At 36.0% G+C, this 20,379-nt stretch overlaps 1 protein-coding gene across 1 annotated transcript in view; it reads left to right on the plus strand.

The window, feature by feature from the left end:
- Nucleotides 1–341: 341 nt before the first annotated feature.
- KIF14 (kinesin family member 14) overlaps nucleotides 342–20,379 on the plus strand; it is a 63,631-nt gene continuing 43,593 nt past the window's right edge. The window contains 9 exon segments of the mRNA XM_021003182.2: nucleotides 342–641; nucleotides 4,051–4,157; nucleotides 4,803–5,994; nucleotides 11,497–11,751; nucleotides 12,158–12,245; nucleotides 16,528–16,626; nucleotides 18,133–18,185; nucleotides 19,279–19,309; nucleotides 19,915–20,022. Of these exon segments, the coding sequence (XP_020858841.2) occupies nucleotides 4,907–5,994; nucleotides 11,497–11,751; nucleotides 12,158–12,245; nucleotides 16,528–16,626; nucleotides 18,133–18,185; nucleotides 19,279–19,309; nucleotides 19,915–20,022 (1,722 nt within the window). The 5' untranslated portion in view covers nucleotides 342–641; nucleotides 4,051–4,157; nucleotides 4,803–4,906.

A 20,379-nucleotide genomic window follows, 5' to 3' on the forward strand; every position in this document is an offset into this window, starting at 1 on the left:
GCCAGCAGTAACAACGACCAGATATAGCCTAACCGTCTTAAATATAACTTTTCCGGGATATTGTCGCTTTGGGCGTGGGGGTGGGCAGGGGTAGCCATCAACTTGAATTACCGCCCAGCCTGAGCTTCAGAGTTCGGACTTCCCTTGACGTTTTATTCTGCTTTTTTTCTTTTTCCTCTTTTGAACAGGCTCTTATTCGCAACAAAGTCCACCACAGGGTCACCCCGGGGCTACTTCTGGCCTAGCTCAGTGAATTGTCCCAGGCGAGACCCTCGACGCCGGCTAGTAATTATCCACCTCCCCTCTTCCTCCCCAGGGAGTGAGGCTGACGTAAGAGGATTCACGCGGCCAGGAGGGAAGAGGTGGGCGGTACCCAGCGTTGCCAGGAAACCGGGAGGGGAAACGTCCGCTCTGCGCTCTCTTCTGCCCGCTCGCGCCCAGAAGCCTCTATTCCGGAAGCCCGGATGGGTGGAGCGGACACACTGCCACACTCGAGCAAACCCAAACAAACTATGGTTTCTTCCGGCAGAGGGCGGGGCGAAGCGAGACGCGGCGTCTGACTTGCGCTTCTGGCAGCCAATCAGCAGGCTGGGCGCTCATTCAAATTCTGGCCCTGCGCGGGGACCAGGTTCGGGGTGTAGGTGAGTGTTGCTGCTGCGGGGAGCTCGGCGGTCCTGGGTTCGGGTTGAGGGGAAGGGGGCAAGCGGGTGGAAGACAGCGGCGGGAGGGGTTTATGAGAGCAGCCGACCAAGGGCCGGAGAGTGGAGGCCTTCCACCTTCATGGCTTACTTCAGCCGTCCCCACCTCCACGTCAGGGAGGGAGGGAAGCGGCTGCGCGGCCCCGTGATGCCTGAGCACGCGCTAGGAACGGTGGGGGAGGGGAGGGAGTGCTGTCTGTCACGCCGGGTGGGCAATGATAATTTACCCATCAGGCCCTGCGGGATTGGTCCCCTGTGGGGAGGAGGGGAGGGATGGAGAAGTGTTGGGGTGTGGTTTCCTCCTGCTCCGCGTGCTAGGGTTTTCCATCCACCCTCTAATAATCATATTTTCGGCTTTTACCTTACCGAGCTGTCACAGAAACAGAAAGATCTAGCTTCTAAAGTTATCCCAGACAGTCAATGTAGAAGATGACTGTTTAACCCTTGGCAAAATATATATCTATATCTATATATATATGTATCTATATATCTATATCTATATCTATATCTATATCTATATCTATATCTATATCTATCAATCAGTCTCGGCCTCAGTTTCCTCATCTGTAAAATGGGGATAATAACATTTGTAGCCCTTACATCACAGAGTTGCCAGCACCAAAAAGATTATTATAAGGGCTTTGAAAACCTTAATGCACTGGGTAAAGGTCGGCTTACACCTCTTTTAATACTAAGTTGCAGAGCAGGTGAGGATTTGTATTGTTTGAGGAAGTTTCTTTATGGGAAGTTCTCACCAATGAAATTGCTGTTCATGTCCCCCAAAAGAATTATTAGAAAGTAGGGTCACAATTTGAACTGGAAGGGACCTAGAAGATCACTTCGTCTGAGTCTTTAGAGTTAGGAGGCTTTCTAGAATTCTTCCACATACCTTTTTTTTTAAAGTTATTTTTAAAATTTTCTGCAGTTTTTCCAGTAACTTGTAGTGTACTTAATAGGTTGGTTTGATTACAGGATAAGCCATTTTTATAATAATGTTCATACATACAAGAGTTCTAAAAAGTGCATTCGTAAGAGTGCTTAACTCTTTCATAGAACTTTTATATCTTTCATTTTATCTTCACAACAGCCACTCTATGAGGCAAGTGGGACAGGTGTTACCATTTTAGAGATCAGAAAACTAAAGCAGAGGGATGTTAAAATAACTTCTCTAGGTCAGTCTAATGAGCTTATAGCAGGACTGGAGTTGAACGCAAGTTTCTTCCTCCCAGCATAATGGCCTTTCCACAACACCAGGTTGCCATAGTTTTCTTATTTTAGCTTTGCTTGTTGTTTGTGTTGCGGTCTGAGAGGATGAGACTCCTCAAAGACCAGAGTACGGGATGGAGTTGTCTGGAATGAATTCACAGATTCAAGCATTCTTTGAGTCAAGTTGGCAAAGCTTATTCTTATGCTTTTCAGCGGGTAAGGATTCTTAAGGAACCTGTGGAGAGACTGAGAATGGTGCTGGGGTTTATATGGAAAAGGGCATGGGAAAGGAATTCCAGGGATACTAATTAGGTAATCTAAAGGTCCAGGTGTCTTTGGGAGCTATAGGGAGTATTCTAGATAGGGATGGAGATGTTGGAGGATCTTGGGAATCTGGTGGGAGGAAAAGTCCCTGGGCCAGCCAGGGACAAAAACTCCTTGGACCAGACAAGACACCCATCTCTCTCTGTCCTGATTAGCAATGAGGAAAAGTTTTCTCAAAAGACAGGAGCTTACTAAGGAACTGGGAGGCTTCCAGAGACATAATCTTAGGGCTTGGGCAGCCTAGCACTCTCTCATCCAGCTTTGTGTAAGCTGGGGTGGGGGGGACCTGCCAGGGATAGTGTTTCTGAGGCCAGGGAGAAATTGGGGTCCCAGTACAGGCACTCAAGCACCCCATCATTTGTCTAGTTGGTCTTCTTGTCTGATATTAAACTGTAAATTCCTAGAAGGGAGATTGCTATTTTCTGGTTATTTAACATTGCAAAAATTGCAAGCAGTGAACTCTTAATACTTATTGACCGTGCCATTTGTCTTTTGCTGTAGTCATCAGACATCACATTTAATTTTCTTGTACTTATGTCGTATCTCATTTTGGTTATAAGTTCTTTGAGGTTATGCAAGGTGTATCATAATCTTTGTATCTTTCAAAATACAATGCCTATCGAAAATGTTCAATACTTGTATAAATGGCATTGATAAAGGAGTAACTTTTAAGGAAGGACAGTTTAGAAGTCTATTTTTCTTCCAAAGGACCAGTTTACATGGTGACCAAACTAATGTATGATCTCTGATGCTTAAATAAGTTATCTTCTCCTTTTAATTATACCAAAAATCCAACAAAAGATAGGAAGAAAGCGTACTAGTATAGTAGCAGTTTTGAGCATAATCTTTGTAGACCTGCATTTAATCTGAAATATTTAGTGAAGATGATAAATCCATTACATTTTCTAATAAGTAAACATAAGCCACATGAATATTGGACTAATTCTTTAATTTTTTTTCAGTTAAAGCTTTCCCTCCTGCCTGTTCAACTCTATTCCTTTGTGACTTCATAAGAATATAATTGTTTAAATGGCCCATTTGTACTTCCATCTTCTTTCCTTCCCTTTCCCTAAAACTTCTTTCACAAAGCCTACCCTTCCCATTGCTTTTCAGAACTTGAGGGACAAAGAAGGTGAAGGACAGAGTCCTCTAACATCCACAGATATTGATGTATTACCCTTTAATAACAGGAACTGGTCACAGAACTCAATTGATCCTCAACTGGACAAAGATTTTAAGCATCATATATGTGCAAAGTACTGCAATAGGGATACAAATACATTTAACTTATAATACTAGATCCTAAATAGAATATTTCATTGGATCTGAGTTTATTATTTTTGTACTCTAACTCCTTCTATACTTCACTCTGTGTGATATTTATACATATCCATCCATAAATTTTGTATGGAAGAACGACTCAGTGTGCTGAGGGCCTTTCTGTAGGTCTTATAATATTACTTGAGTATCACTGTCTTTCATAGATTTTTAATCTGTTTTCCCTTGTTGATGCTACCTACCAGCTCATCTTTTCTAGCCGAACAGTCCTCTGATTCTCTTTCATGCCGTTTGTTGTATGCAATTCATCTTTGGTAATATATTATAGTCCATTCACATTATGCACATCATTATTGCCTTTTAGGTGACCTTTAATTTTGATTCTTTGGAGATTGTGTTATTCCATGATTCATAGCTATCTAGCAGTACTGAAAGAATTATGATATTAAAAGATTTGTTTTAGGGAAAAGCTTAGAGTTGGTATAATCACTGCACAACTTCCCCAAAATGATCTCTTTTGTTTTCTTCCTCTGTTTAATTTCAGGTTCAGTTCATTGTCTGTCTATATATTCTGCTTATTGAAGATGTATATATTAATGGAATGGTTATATGGGCTGTCCATTCAACTCTGTGTCATCATCTGAACAACAGGTATACTTCATTCACTTGTATTTTTCTGTGTAGATAGGCTGAACACTCAAGTGATTATGAATCTCATTTAGAAGGCTCTACAGTGTTTTTGGGCTCAATACCATCAGCACAATGTTATCTACAAATAAGAACATTGTAGTACGTCACTATCTATAGGTAATCCATCTTCCCTTTGGACTTTTCACTGAACATTTTTCCTTTGGCAAGTATATGACTCTGTTTATGCCTCTGTTGACAAGATAAAAGGATTGTCAAATAAAGTTTTCTTTGATGTGTCTTTCAAGAAGTCTTGTGTGATTTAAATATTCAAGAGAGATGCCTTGTTGATGGGAATCTTTAAGTTTGTATTTTGTCCTACCAAATCAAGAGCTTGTTCAAAGTCAACAAACAATAACCACAGTGGGAACTTGTATTTGTTAATACCTTCAGTCATTTGTGATACTGTAAAGATGTGATCTTTTGTAGGATATTATTATTTGCTAAAGTCCACCCATCCCTTTCTCATATAAGTAGCGTCCTACTAATATATGTAGTATGGTTTCCATAAGTAGTAGGTTTCTTAATACCCAAAAATGTTTTCTAAGTTATAAATGTTTCTTTTGAGCTTGTCTGAAATTTAATTTTTTTCTTCTTTGTATTTGACAGATTTTAAAAAGATGTCATTAAGAAAAGACCAGAAGTTAAATGCATACTCAAAGATTTTAAATTCCACAGCTTGAGTCCTTTTTTAAAGACTTCTTGTGATTAATATGTCAATGTACAATACAACTTTTATGCAAAATTGCAATGATACCCTTGGTTTATCTTCACAAAATAACTCATCACTTACTGCCCTTACCCAAGGCAGCAGACTTAAGCACCATATGAAATCAGAGATGCCAGAGTGTGAAAATGATCCATTATTAAAAACTCTAAGTAAAATCAAAGAAGTAAATCGAACCTATGTTATTTCAGCCTGTAAAAATGTACAAGACTCACCCCTCACACCTAACTTGGAGGGCAGGTTGGCACTCCAAAGAAGAACTAGAAAAATTCAAGAACCACCTTTGCTTGGTAGTCAGCCACAGGAAGAAACAAGAAGACAACTTACGGTGCGGTGTTGTATGACAACAGACTCTCTGGAAAGGGGTGAGACAAATAAAAATGTTCCAGTTGGAATCTATAGTAAGAAGGCTGCTTTGGAACAGAGTAATAAAAATGTAAAGACAATAAACACTGATAAACACTCTTTTGTTAAATCTGTTTCACCTGTAGTTGAAGATGTAAAACAAAGAAAAACAACTATTGATGAAAAGTACAAAGAAAAATGTTCAGCTCTCAGTGCAGAAAATGGAAACCTTTTACATGATAGGTGTTCTGTTTTTCAAGCAATTGAGTCACGAAGTCAGAATGAAGTTGGTAGATTGGGACACTCAACAATAACGAAGCCTATTCGGAACACATCAGATATAAAGATAATTACAACAGGAAATTTAAGTAATACAGGTGTTGGAAAGGAAACAATGAAAAATTTAAATAATAAATTTGGAAATGTGGAAAAACCAAGAACACCCAGACGATGGATTATGGAAGAAAACAAATTTACACCAAAAAGTAGTACTCCTCAGGAGAGAATGACAGCTTTGTCAGTTCCAAAAAATAGGACATGCCTTCAAATTATGCAAAAACAAAAAAGTATACCTAGTTCTTTTCTTGAAAATAAAAGGGAAAGATCACAAGAAAATACCTTATTGAGAGAAGAAACTATAGTTCAGAACACGTATAGACAATCAAATCATTTGAAGGTAGAGAATAGTCAAGTGACAGTGGCTATACGAGTGAGACCCTTCAGCAGCAGGTATGTACATATTTTGACATCAAAATCCAAAATACTTATAACAAATGCATTTATATTTCATCTGTTTTTGACAAGTAAAAATAAATCCCATTTTTAAAGCAATTTAAGTGTAACAAAGTACTTACTTTTACAACAGCTCCTTGGGTGGAAATGGAAGTATTATGGTTTCTATTTTACAGATGTGGCCCTCTAGGTCCTCAGAGTCTGCAGGTTCCCCACCCCTGCCTTAATCCCTTTCTTTGCCTGCCAAAAGCACTTTAGTATCTAAGACAAACATAAATGGGTCTTGGAACCTAGAAGGACCTTGAGTTTCAGTGTCTGCTACAATACTTAGTAGTTGGGTACCCCAGGGGCAAGTCACTCAACCACTCAGCACCTCAATTTCCACAAATATTTTCTCACAGATGCTTGGTTGTTTGATTTGTAGTCTGGAGAACTGTGTTCTGGTTGAACAGTAACCCTGTAATCATGAATAAATCCCTGAGCCTCATCTATAAATATTAGAAAATTGGAATTTAAACAAAGAATGTAAGGTCTTTGAGTAAAGGGACTGTTACATTGTTGTCTTTGTACCACCACAGAGGTTGGCACAGTGCCTGGTACATAGTAGGTGCTTAATAAATGCTTGTGATTGATTACATATGTAAGAAATTTTTCTGAAGAAAATGCTTTCTGAATATTTATGTGCTGCATGTGTTAAAGTATTCAGAATAATGGAGAAATAATATACCTTTGGGAACTAGTCTTGTATTAGAAATTGTTAGCTAGTAACTACTTTAGTTCAGTTGTTTCAGTTTTATTGGACTCTTCCTGACCCCATTTGGGATTTTTTGGGCAAGGATACTGGAGTAATTTGCCATTTCCTTCTCTAGCTCATTTTACAGATGAGGGAACTAAGGCAAACCAGGTTAAATAACTTGCCCAGAGGCACACAGCTAGTCAGTGTCTGAGGCTAGATTTGAACTCATGAAGATGAGTCTTCCTGACTCCAGGCCTGGCACTCTATGCACTGTGCCAACTGCTTTAATATTATATTTAAAGTAACCCTTAAATCAGGGGTGGGGAAACTTTTCATGTTGGAAGACTGTATTAGTGTTTAGCTGTAATCAAATAAGGCCACATTAAAGAAACTTCAACTAGATATATTTATAAATGTACATTATTTTGTAAAATCTACTATATACTTAATATTTTCAAAAAATGAAAACTATATGTTAATTTTAAAGTTAACTAGCATTTTAATTATTTTGTTGTGTCTGCTTTTTGTTGGAAAGCATTTGAATATTTGGTTGCAGCATGGAGGTCCACAGTTTCAGTTGGTCCTCTAGATGGGTAGCAGTCATTTGTGACCTTAAAGGAGTCTTGTTTTGGGTAAGGTAGGAGAATGTAGATTTGCAGCCATAAGTGCTTGAAAAGCAAGAAAGCATTTTTTGGTCATGATGTTGAAGGCATGAGTATTCTACTGCATTTTTTCATATTTCAGTTGGATCTTTCTTATCATCAAACAGTGACTTTAAAATGTCATCTACTGAGAGCTCAGTCAATTCCATCTGTAAGTTCTTTATGTGCCTTGGTGATATCAACTAGGTGAGGCTGAAATGTAATTTCAGTGTGATGTCATGATTCTCAAAGTCAGTGAACCTTTCATTATATTCTCCAATTAATAGGTCTATAATAGCTGCATATTCTTCAAATGATTTGCATATGCCATCCTGCTTATTGATGACCTTTGCTAACTAGGGAAAATGTTCATCTAAAATTTCCTTTTGAAAGATAGCTTTTTTTTAAAATGCTTGGATTTTTTTTTTGCCCCGTATCATATATAGACTTAGTTTTATCTTCCAAAGAAGTATTTAAGTTGTTTTGATTTGACATGATATCACACAGAAATGCAGCATTCCTATAGAAATCTTCTTTCAATAATTCACATTGCTGATTTTGTTCTTCATAAAATTTAACTATCTGTTTTCGCAAAGATAAAATTTTGGGTAATACTTGCCCCTGTGATATTCAATGCACTTTAAAATGACATGGCAAATCTACACTGAATACCTCATCGTTCAACTTTAGCATATTACAAAACTGATGATGCCATGTTGCATTTGCATGAATACAGTTAACAATACTTATAACTTGTTGCAAAGTGTCACTTAAAAAAGTAGCTTTAGCACAAAGATTTTGCTGATGCAAGATATAGTGAAAATAAATGAGAGCATCTGGATCTGTTAATACTTTTTTTTATCTGTGCAAATAAACCCTTCATGTTTTCCTGTCATGGAAAGTGTACCATCTGTACATATACTTGCTGAATTTACCAAATTCAGTCCAGCTCACGACATTTATCTTGAAAGTTGAAGATATCTATTCCCCATGTTCTGTTCGCAAGAGTGCCCAAAGCGAGTTACTCTTCATAGTAAAGAAAATCTTCTGTTATGACCCAAATGAAGTATAAAACTTGCACCGAGTCAGTAGTATCAGTTGATTCATACAAAGTGATTTATCTATCTATCTATCTATTTATTTTTGGATAGGCATTGGGGTTAAGTGACTTGCCCAGGGCCACACGGCTAGTAAGTGTTATGTGTCTGAGGCCGGATTTGAATTCAAGTCCTCATGAATCCAGGGCTAGTGCTCTATCTACTGCACCGCCTAGCTGCCCCCACGCAAAGCGATTTAATAATTTATTTTCCTTTTGAAGTATTGCATGAAGTTGTTCTTCTAAGTTGAAGGCTAATTCATGCTGCCAATCAGTTATTATCCTTGAAAGAAACAGTTGTTTGTATTATTGGAGTCTAAGCATCCTACGACTTTGACATTGAAGTCTTTCACAATTTCTACATCACTGAATGGCTTCCCTTTTTTTCCTGAGTATATAAGCTACTTTATAAGTTGCTCCAGTGGCATTATTTCCAGGTCTTATTGCTGCTTGAAAAAATTGTCTTGCTTTTGCTTTTGATCTTTTAATTTCTGCAATGCAACCTTTCATGCCTCTCTAATTTAAAATATTTGTGGTCCTTATGAGTGTTTTAATGCTGATGAGCATTAAATTTCTTTAATGTTGATATTACAGTATCACAAAACAAGCAAATCATCTTATCTTTAGCAGAAACAAAATAATATTGCAATTCCCAATCCTCATTAAAAAATCTGTTTTCGTTCTTCAGTGTTCTCTTGGTGGTCTTTGACATGATGGGCTATTAAGCAGACAGAATTAAAAAATAATGTTGAGCTGTGCAGCTATTCACAAATTCCACTTCAAACAGAAACACAGTGCACCATTGTCAAAAGCTAATAACAGACTGGTATACTCAACCCTCATAAACTCTCATCAACCAGCCTTATGCAGTAGTAGCTCCAGTCAGATGTGGGAAGTTAGAATTAAATAATGAGCATAGCAACCATCCATTTAGCCCTATGGCTTACTAATGTTCTAATTGTGCTGGTCAATCTGGGAGGATTATTTTGTTGAAACTTATTTTATTCTTTGGTATTTTAAATATGTTAATTTTAAAAAGAAAATAAAAATATAAAAGATGAACAAAGATGTATTAATAAAAAATAAAAGGATTTGTTCTGTAAAATTTGGATTCAATCAAAAGGCTACACTTAAGGACCTAAAAGGCCACAGGTTCCCCACCCCTATCTTAAATACTTTGTCTATGGGACCTTGTTAGTAAGGTCAGAAGTTAACTGAATTCAATATATTTGATGTTTTCAAGCTGTCAGTGTAATGGACTCAAGACTTTTTAGCATTTGTAAAAAAAAATTACTCAAATGATTTAAATTGTGTATATTTGTAATTTTATGAAGTTAACATTAACAGTGAAAGTACCAGAAAAATGTTTCAAAATTGTTGCAGCAGTATTGGTAAACTGTGGATTATCTCTTTATTACCCTGGAAATAGGGTAATTGAAGTTTGATATCTTAGAATCATAGATCATTAGAGTTGGAAGGGAGTCTAGAACTTAGACTAACCTAGTCTAGAGCATAGTCTAATCCTAAATTCAGTCCTACTATGTGTAAGTGTAAACATATATTTAGAAGATACCTTAGATGTCTTCTAGCTCCCCTCCTGTCCCATTTTACAGATAAGGGCTCCAGTCCTTAAATTTCTAGTTGCCTACTGGACATTTTGAACTGGCTATCCTGGAGATACATGAAATCTCAGCAACCAGGGGTGGGACACCTGCAGCCTCCAGGCCATAGATTCCCTACCCCTGAAACTGAACTCATTAACTTTCCCCCCAAACCCTCCCCTCTTTTAAACTTCCCTATTACTGTAAAGGGGCAGCTAGTTGGCACAGTGACTAAAGTGCCAGGCCTGGAGTCAAGAAGACCTGAGTTCAAATATGGCCTCAGACACTAAGCTGTGTGACCCTGGGCAATTCACTCAAGTCTCAATGCCCTGGACTGAGACTATAAATTGCTCAGGTGTGATTTGCATCGGTAGAAGAAGGCTCCTCATTGACAGCTCCCTATGCTAATAATATCACAGATCTATTAAAAAGAAAAATATCACAGCAAGCATTGCATTTAGTATTTATTCTTTGTCTTTAAGAAATAGATAATCCTTTCCCTGTTAATCTCAAGGGGCAAACTAATTAGACTAGGAGCAATAAACTTGTAAACTCAAATAGATCCAGTAATTTATAGTAAGGTCATTTTTCAAATTAAAATATTGATTAAAATGCATTTAGGATGGTAGAAAAAGTTGCTGGCAAAGTAGTGAAGAAACTTAAGGCCTTGGAGTAGATATTGATAATAATGGGGAAAAAATACAATATTCAAGTGTTTGCCTTTAATACTATGAGACAACATATGTTTAAATAGACTATATTTGATAGATTATCCATGAGTTTTTTGGAAAGAATTGAAATTTACAGATACACATATACACAGACACACACAGAGTACTGTCACTTTATAACATTTACTACAGACAGGAATTCAGTATATGGTAGGTCCATACTGAACTTCATTCTGAGGGTGTTAGTTATTAAAGTACCAAAAAGACTTTATCCATTGAGGTTTCTATATAGATACATGTCATCCAAGCTATATTATAATTGATGGGAGATGTGACTTTTTTTTTCCTACTGAAAAGAGGTAAGAGTTAGACTTAAGGAAATAATAGGTAGGTAAACATTTTCGTGTCTTTTCTCCATATAAAATTCAGCTATATATTTTTCTAGTTATATTTTCTTTTTTTCCCCTTTATTAATTTATTTTGATATATCAACAATCACTTCCATATGCTTTTGAGTTTAAAATTTTTCTCCCCCTTCCTCCTCACCACCCTCCCCAAGACGGCACACCATCTGATATAGGCTATACATTTACATTCCTATTAAGCATATTTTCCCAGTTATATTTTCAAAAGTAGAAGTTATCCTATGAAAGACAGTCATGTTTCAAATAATTATAAGGTCTTGATTTTATACCAGACAAAAAGAAGAAACACATTAATTGTAATTTTTTTCCTCTTTTATTTCTTTTTAAAGAGAGAAAACTGAAAAAGCATCTCAGGTAGTTTTCATGAATGGCCAAGAGACAACTGTGCAACATCCTGACATGAAACAAACTTATAATTTTGTTTATGATTTTTCATTCTGGTCTTTTGACAAATGTCATTCTAACTATGCAAGCCAGATGACAGTCTATGAGACATTAGCGGTGCCACTCCTGGAAAGAGCCTTTGAAGGATATAACACTTGTCTCTTTGCTTATGGACAGACCGGCTCTGGAAAATCATATACGTAAGTTTTATTGTATGTGCAATTGTCTAGACGCTTGTTAAACTTTTGAATTATGTATTTATTAAACCTTAAATAAATAAACTTATGGCAGAATTGCCACAGAGTTAGGGCACATGTTGGGAATGGGGAGTACTCTATTGCCACTTATCTTTTATCTTACTTCAGAATTCTTACCACTCAAACTAGAATAAGTTTCTATTGGACATTCAGTTTTTCCTCTAATGGCTTTAAATGTTTTAAGGATATAGTCAAGATAACATAACATAACATAACATAACATAACATAACATAACATAACATAACATAATACAATGTCTGATTTTGATTTATCATGGCCAAAGAAACTAGAAAGTAGTTTTTTTTTTAAGTTATAGTCTTTCCTTATTATATAATATTTTCTTTCTAGCATGATGGGATTTGGTGAAGAACTGGGGATAATTCCCAGATTTTGTGAAGATCTCTTTTCTCAAGTAGCCAAAAAAGAAACACAAGAGGTATGACCTTGGAGTATTTGTGTGCTATATGTTTATTCTGGAGAAGTGGACTAGAAAGCTTATTAATTAAAACAAATTGAGGTAGTAAATAAAATGTTATAAGGGGACAGATTTTATTTCAAATTCTTTCTTTATTGTTACATTTTGTGTGTGTGTGTGTGTGTGTGTGTATTTTGGGGGCAAAATTGAAATTGGGGAACCTGTCTGTCCCTAGCAGTAAATCATGATGATTGGCTTATCTGTCTTGTCTTTGCAACTTCCCTGGTATTTGTGGCATATGTATGATGATTAAGACCTTTAGTTACTCTGATCTACTGTGTATGTTCACCATAGCTGGGAAGAGAAAGGGGAGAAGGGAATAAGCATTTATATAAGTGCCTACTATGTGCCGGCCACTATGCTGAGTGTTTTTTACAAATATTATCTAATTTAATTTTCACAACGATCCTGTAAAGTAAGTGCTGTTATTAGCCCGATTTTGTAGTTGAGTAAACTGAGACAAACTGAACTTGTCCAGGGTCACACAGCTAGTAAATGTCTGAGGTCAGATTTGTATTCATGTCTTCCTTACTGCAGGCCCAGTGGTGTATCCACTGAACCAACTACTGCCTCATAGACAAGTAGAGACCTGTAGAGGTGACTAACGATCATATTCTCTGTCTTCTGTATCAAAAAATAAAAATATTTTTGTGACATCTATTGTGAGCTAATCCTATATAAAGTAAGATACATTCCCTTGAATGCTCTCTAAGCCCCAAGGACCATGTCAGCAATTTGAGTAAGCTACTAAAAATGATATTGAGTGGATAAAGCACTAGCCCTGAAGTCAGGAGGACCTGAGTTCAAATCCGGCCTCAGACCAAACACTTGACACTAGCTGTGTGACCCTGGGCAAGTCACTTAACCCCAATTGCCTAAAAAAAAAAATGATATTGGTACTCACTTTGGTGGTTGCCTAGATCAGTGGTGTCAAACTCAAGTAGAAATGGATCCCTGTGGGCTGTGTACTGACTAAGAAAGCCACAGATTAACACCTATTTTTATTGTATTTTCATTTGTTTTGTGAAACATTTTCCAATTACATGTTGGTAAGACTTAGGCTGCACTCAAGAGTTTTGGGTTTTTTTGTGTGTGTGTTTTTTTTTTAGGCAATTGGGGTTAAGTGACTTGCCCAGGGTCACACAACTAGTAAGTGTGTCAAGTGTTTGGTCTGAGGTCACATTTGAACTCGGGTACTCCTGACTTCAGGGCTAGTGCTCTATCCACTGCGCCACCTAGCTGCCTCGTGCACTCAAGAGTTTTGAGGCTGAGTTTGACACCTCTGACTTAGATGTATGACTTTTTAAATATAATGTTTTGAGAATAAAAATAAATGAACTCTTAGCCAGTGTTATTACATACTATTATTCTTTATTTTCAATATATAGTTATATAATGCACAATTAATCTTCATTTTGTGAGGAAAACCCTATTTTATAGGAAAAGTACAAAAGAAGAAAAAATGTACATTCTCCTAGTACCTCTTGTACCATAATTAAATCAGCTTCTTCCACATGAACTACCAAGTCTCTTTGAAGATGTCTGGAGATTTGTATCTCTACCAGTAGCACTTATCCAAGGCAGGACTGCTACTGCTAGTTGCTTGTTGCCTGTCTTCTAGTTTTCTGGGCAAGAGCCATCTCCTTGATGATGGGGCTCAGACCTAGCTGCTTCAGCTGTTAATATACATTACCTCATAAATGTGATGGAGTAAAACTCTTGTTTACCTGTACATTCAGGGAACTTAGCCCGAATCAAACAGGGAGAAAAAGGTGTTTTATAGACCTTATTCATCCCATGATTGCTTTCTTTTCCAATCAAGAGAAAGTGGCGACTAAATAGAAACATAATTTTGTGCAAGGATCATTGATTTCTCATGTGTCCTAGTTTCTTGTAACTCAGAAATATATGCCTGAAAACTCCACCTTTCCTTTTGCTGCTTATATGCTTGCTGTTTGTGTAATTTACTAAAAAACTTAGGAAATTTGCTGCTGGGAAATCAAACTAACTTCTTACTGAAAAGTACCTATTCATCTGTTTTTCAAATAGATAGGTAGAGATATAGATACACACACATATATGTCTCTCCTTTATATTATGTATTTGTGTGTATATGTACACATATATGATATACATACATATATACACATACACATGTGTGTGTGTGTGTGTATGTGTATGTGTGTAGTGTATAACTACAGATAGGTGAAACATTTGGGCAACTAGGTGGTGCAGTGGATAGAGCACAGGGCCTGGAGTCAGGAGGACTGGAGTTCAAATTATGGCCTCAGACACTTACTAGCTGTGTGACCCTGGACAAGTCACTTAACCCTGTTTGCCTCAGTTTCCTCATCTGCAAAATGAGCTTGAGAAGGAAATGGCAAACCACTCTAATATCTTTGCCAAGAAAATCATAAATGGAGTCATGAAGAGTTGGACACTACTGAAAAGACTGAATAACAATGACAACAACAACAATAAGGTGAAGAAGCGTTTATCAATCACTTACCACGTGCCAGGCATTGTGCTAGCTCCTAGGAATAAAAACGACAATGAAAAATGCCTGTCCTTAGGAAACTTACATTCTATAGGAAGAAACAGTACACACATAAGTATATAAAAAATGAATACAATGTCATTTGGTGGGGAGACACTAGCAGTTGGGGTAGAGGATCAAGAAAGGCCTCATGTAGGAGAGGGATTTTGAGCTGAGTTTTGATGGAAACCAGGAATTCCAATAGGAATGAGAAGGGCAGCAAATTCTAGTGGCATTGCAGGGGGAGAAGGGCCTATGCAATGACAAAAAAGATGGGAAATGGAGTGTCATGTGTAAAGACAAGAAGAAGGCCCATTTAACTGGACTGATGAGTAGATAAAAAAGAAGTCCAACTAATTTTTTAAACAGTTAACAGTGGTGTTGTTTTCTTCACAGGTTCAGTATAGGCATATTGTGCTTCAAGCATATTTCTGTCATTAGCTTAACAATCAAATCTAGTGGTATTTTCTCAATTTTAGTTCCACAATTAATCTGTAGTATTTAACACTTGCCTATTCTCCTCCCTTCCCCACCCCCACCCCAAGTGTTCTAAACTATCCTGGTTCTTCTCTTACCACTTTGATCACTTTCTAGTATCTTGTGATGCTTTCCAATTTTTTTTCTGACTCAGTGTACATTCTTTCTGCTGATTGTAGCTCTAGAAATTTCCCAAGGCTCAGTTCTTGACTCTTTTCACATTATAGCCTCTTCCTTGAAAAATTAATGTATTATTTTTTAAAAAATAAGTTTTTATTAATATCTTCTGTTTCTTACATCACCATAATATCCCATGTATTTCTCCTGTCATCCCACCCCCACCCCCTTGAGAGTCATCCCATATGACAAATAGTATTTAAGGAGATAATAGTATTTAAGGAGATGGCTGTTGCCTGGAAAACTAGGAAAAAGGAGGAAGAGGAAAAAGAGAAAGTCAGTACAACTGAATGATATATTTAAAAAGTCCAAAAACATGTAATGTGTAAAACCTGTGAACCTTCCATCTCCACCCACCAGGGGTGGATTTGAGGGTATCTTCTCATACTTCTTCATTCAAGTCCCACTTGATCTTTATAATTTTGTTATGTTTACTTTTGATTTTTTTGATGTGTCATCATTCTTTCTGTTTACACTGTTATAATTACTGTGTTAAAAAAAACCTAATGTATTCTTAAAGTTGTAATCATCACATGTATGTGAATAGTGGACAAATCTGTGCCTTTACCTCTAGCCTCCCTTCCAGCCCATATTGTTACCTGTTGATTGGTCATTTCTATTCTATTTGAATGTCCTGTCATCACCAGAAGATCCTAAATTTGACTCTTTCATTTAAAGAGTTTCCATGCTCTGGCAGTCGTTCCTTGAAATATCTTTTAAATGGTTTCCTTCCCATCCAGTTCTATTGCTGCCAACCAAGAGTAGGACTTCACTATCTCCTCTGTTTATCACTATAGTAGCCTCCTAACTGTCTCCCTGCCACCATTTTTTTCCCTAAGCCATCCTGCATTTCATGGCCAGTTTAGTCTTCCTGAAATCCAATTCCACTTGGTGGATGAATACTGGTAGGAACATCATATATAGTTAGATATTGATCACAAACACCAGTAAACACTGTCTTCCACTCTTTCTTCCCCTCATGTCTTGCCTTCCAGTTGTTTTTAAGAATCTTTAAGGGTATATTTTCATTTTACTTGTTTCTCTTTGTACTAGGTCTCCTTTCACCTTGAAATGAGTTTCTTTGAAATCTACAATGAAAAAATTCATGATCTACTTGTTTGTAAAGCTGAAAGTGGACAGAAAAAGCAACCTGTAAGATTTCAAAATTCTATTCTGCTTGCTTGTTTTAAATTTATGATATGTGAATACATGGTTTCAGTTTTTGAAGATGCTGTAGATGGAATGTATGTGAACTACAGTTACTATATTGTTCTTACCATTAATCAATAATGGTATGAACAATAAAAATTGAATCACTTGTTAAGATACTCATTTTAATTTTAATCTAGTGCTCAGTTAAAAAAAAAGCCACTGAGCTTTCCCCCTAAAAGTTTAACTGATCTATAACTAATGTATAATTAAAAAGCACTAAAAGTATTCTTGGTATATTTTTAAGGTGTAACTTTTAAAAAGATTATTAATTCCATGTTTGTCTTGTGGATATCCTTTTCATGTAAAATTCTCTTTTAATATAAGTGCATATTTTCTCTTACATAAAAATGATATAGTTTAAAAGCTGGAAGGGACCACAGAAGACTCATTTTACAGATGAGGAAAATTGAATTCTAGAGAGGTTAATATATTTGTCCAGTTATGTTGTGGCATAAAAACAAATTGAATATATGTTTTATATATATATATATATATATGAAGTGTTATGTTTGTGTATGTATACGCACATATATGTTTTTCATTTAGCAGTTTATTTTCTTTTTTTTGTCTTTTAATTGATAACTTTTTGTTGATATATCATTCATTTCCAAATTCATTTCCTTTTATCCCCTAATAAAGATGAAGAAAGAAAAGAAAAAAGTTTAATAAAACCAACTGATATGTTAACTGCTTCTGACAATGAATGCAAAATGCATACTTATTGTCCCTTTAGCAGTTTGTTTCTAAACGTCATTTACATGGTTTTACTTTTCTGTTTTCTTATATTGACTGTAGACAGACTTTAAAATGTGCTGCATTCAAACTATGAAATTAGGGGGGGTCATAATACATAATAGTATACTGAAATTACCTAAATCTTTTTGTTCCAAAGTTCTTACTAGTTTTTCTGTTTCTGTGCAAAGTTCTATAGTAGCTACTGTTAGAACTTAGTCAGGGGTGGGGAACCTGTGGCCTCGAGGCCACATGTGGCCTTCTAGGTCCTTGGGTATGGTCTTTTGACTGAGTCGAAGTTTTACAGAACACATCCTTCTATTAAGGGGATTTGTTCTGTAAAGTTTGGATTCAGTCAAAGGGCTGCACTTGAGGACCTAGAGGGCTACATTTGGCCTCGAGGCTGCAGGTTCCCCACCTCTGAATTAATTCACGGTTTTTTGGAAATGCATAAGTACTTTTGCTTAAAATAAAAATTATGTCTTATAGGTTTACTGAATTTCACATATTCTAAAAAAAATCTGTTAGTGTTTGGACAGTCATCCTTCTGCTTTGCAAATTATTAATTTTGAGAATGTTTTGTTATTTCCGAGTAAAAAAAAAAGGCTGATTTTTTTTTTTGCTCTAAATTCAGAAAGTAGAAAAATGATGCTTGTAAGTTGTGTTTTACATTATTTATGTTACTTAACTAATGCTAATATTAATTTTTACCAGCTCAGAGTAAGAGAGCACCCAGTTTCTGGACCCTATGTAGAAGCTCTGTCAGTGTAAGTTTTGAATGGGATTAGGGAAAAATGGGACTGAATGTGTTTTTAATACTGTCTTACGTCTGTAGATGCAGCCTTTTAGAGTAAATGTTGTCCACTTAATTTAGTAGATATCTTCACTGTGAATAGCATTGAGCTTTGTGCTGGGAGAAATATATTAGAAAAATGAAGTGACAGGATCTCTGTTCTCATGAAACTTACACTTTAATATAGGATTAATATTGGAGGGAAGAATTAAAGATAGCACTAACATTTCTAACATGAAAGACTGGTGTACTCTTGGCAGAAATAGTGCAGGATAAGCAGATTTTACACATATGGAATTTGAAATGCTTATACTACGGACACTCAGCTCTAAGTTCCTAACCACTTACCCAGGTCAGAAACTCTGGACCACCATTCCTTTTCTACAACACCTATACTTATCTTTCTAATACTTCCTTCTCTTGTAAGCTGTATCATAAAACTTCCTAAGAGCAGTGACCATGTCTTTCTTTTTGTATCCTCCATAGTACCTGGCATAAAGATTCCCACAGTTAGCACATATTAAATCTTTTCTGATTAACCAATTTTCCTAGCTCTCCCTTTTTTCGCCTTCCAACCTCCCATTACTTCTACTGAGGAACTTGTGTCATTTCTGCTAGGAGATGTGGGGAAAAGGATCTGAACTAAATTAAATGATTTTTGACTCTTAGCCTTTTATCCTGTGTTTCTTCAAGGAGGAGAGCAAAATTACTTTTTAAGAGATTAGAACAATTGACAAGCCCAGAATTGTTCTGAAATCAGATAAACATGTACATAGAATTTAGCTTTACAGTTATAGAGTTGGATATTATAGTATTAAGTTTCTTCATTATATTAAGTGAATATTCATTTTCTCTAAGATTGAGTTATCACTTTATTTCCTGTCATATGCAAATAATTTGTTTCTGCCAAATAGGAAATGACATCAAATAAAGAATGTGTGAATTATTGCAGTCATATGTTTGAAGATAGCTACAATATATTTGAAATATATTTTCATGTTTTATGAAAAAAATTAGAATTATCTTTAGTGAGATCTGTTTTTCCTTTCTGTTTTAAAAAAAAATAGGAATGTTGTGAGTTCCTACACTGATGTCCAGGTAAGATCTAATATCTGTTTTATTTAAAAACTTCCTGTTTGCAAAGATGATTATTGCTTATAAAAATGTTGTTCCTGTATACTTTTTCTCCTTAACTACCAGTGGTCAGTTTTGTGATTATTTTTTGGTGGATTGTCTTTGTTTTGTAGATAGAAATATATTGCTCCTCATATAAAAAAATGCATCTTTTATATCAACCCAGGAAACTAGAATTGTTTTTTTAAGGTATAGTATTATTATCCAGTTGAGATTTGAGAGAAAAAATAGGAAAGGGAGACTAAAAACTGATTAAAATATCTCAATTCTGCTAATAACTCACTTCCTTATAAGTACTTTAAAGGGTGTAAAGGACTCTCTTCACAACAGCCCTCTGAGAAAGATAGTACAAGTATTATTTCCACATAAAGTGTAGGAACGGGCTCTGAGAGATTACAAGATTGGCCTGTGGCCACATATCTGAGTAGTAGGGTGATTCAGACCTAGGTCTTCAAATTCTAAAAGTTGTAGTCTCTTCACTATGCCATGAGACTGACCTTACCTATAGTCTGTCATTTTTCTCCCCTTCTTCTTTTTAAAATTTAATTTAATTTTAATTTTTTAATTAGAGCTGGCTTGAATTGGGAAATAAGCAAAGAGCAACTGCTGCTACTGGTATGAATGACAAAAGTTCCCGTTCACATTCGGTTTTTACATTGGTGATGACCCAAACAAAGGTACTTTTTGATAATTGGTTTTTGTATGTATCAACAGTGAGATTGAAGCTTATGTTTTTCTCTTATATACTATAGTGGATAACGTAAAGGAGGCAGAGTTAGTAGTATATGACCAAAAGGGTCATTCTGTCAATATAGCTAACAGTTTGTAATGCTTTTTAAAGCAATAAATTCATTCTTTTTCTTTCATTGTTTTTTCTTTTACTTATAAAGCCCAATTCTATTTTTATTTTGTTTCATGAATAGAGAGTGTGAATGTTTTATTGCATGATAAAATTGCCACATCACAAAAAAATGTGAATGAATGATTTTGAAAATAAAGATTTAGCAATGTTGTATAATGATTTTCCTTTTGAA

Source organism: Phascolarctos cinereus, unplaced genomic scaffold, assembly GCF_003287225.1.
Source record: "Phascolarctos cinereus isolate Bilbo 61053 unplaced genomic scaffold, phaCin_HiC Scaffold_5;HRSCAF=322, whole genome shotgun sequence".
Taxonomy (NCBI): domain Eukaryota; kingdom Metazoa; phylum Chordata; class Mammalia; order Diprotodontia; family Phascolarctidae; genus Phascolarctos; species Phascolarctos cinereus.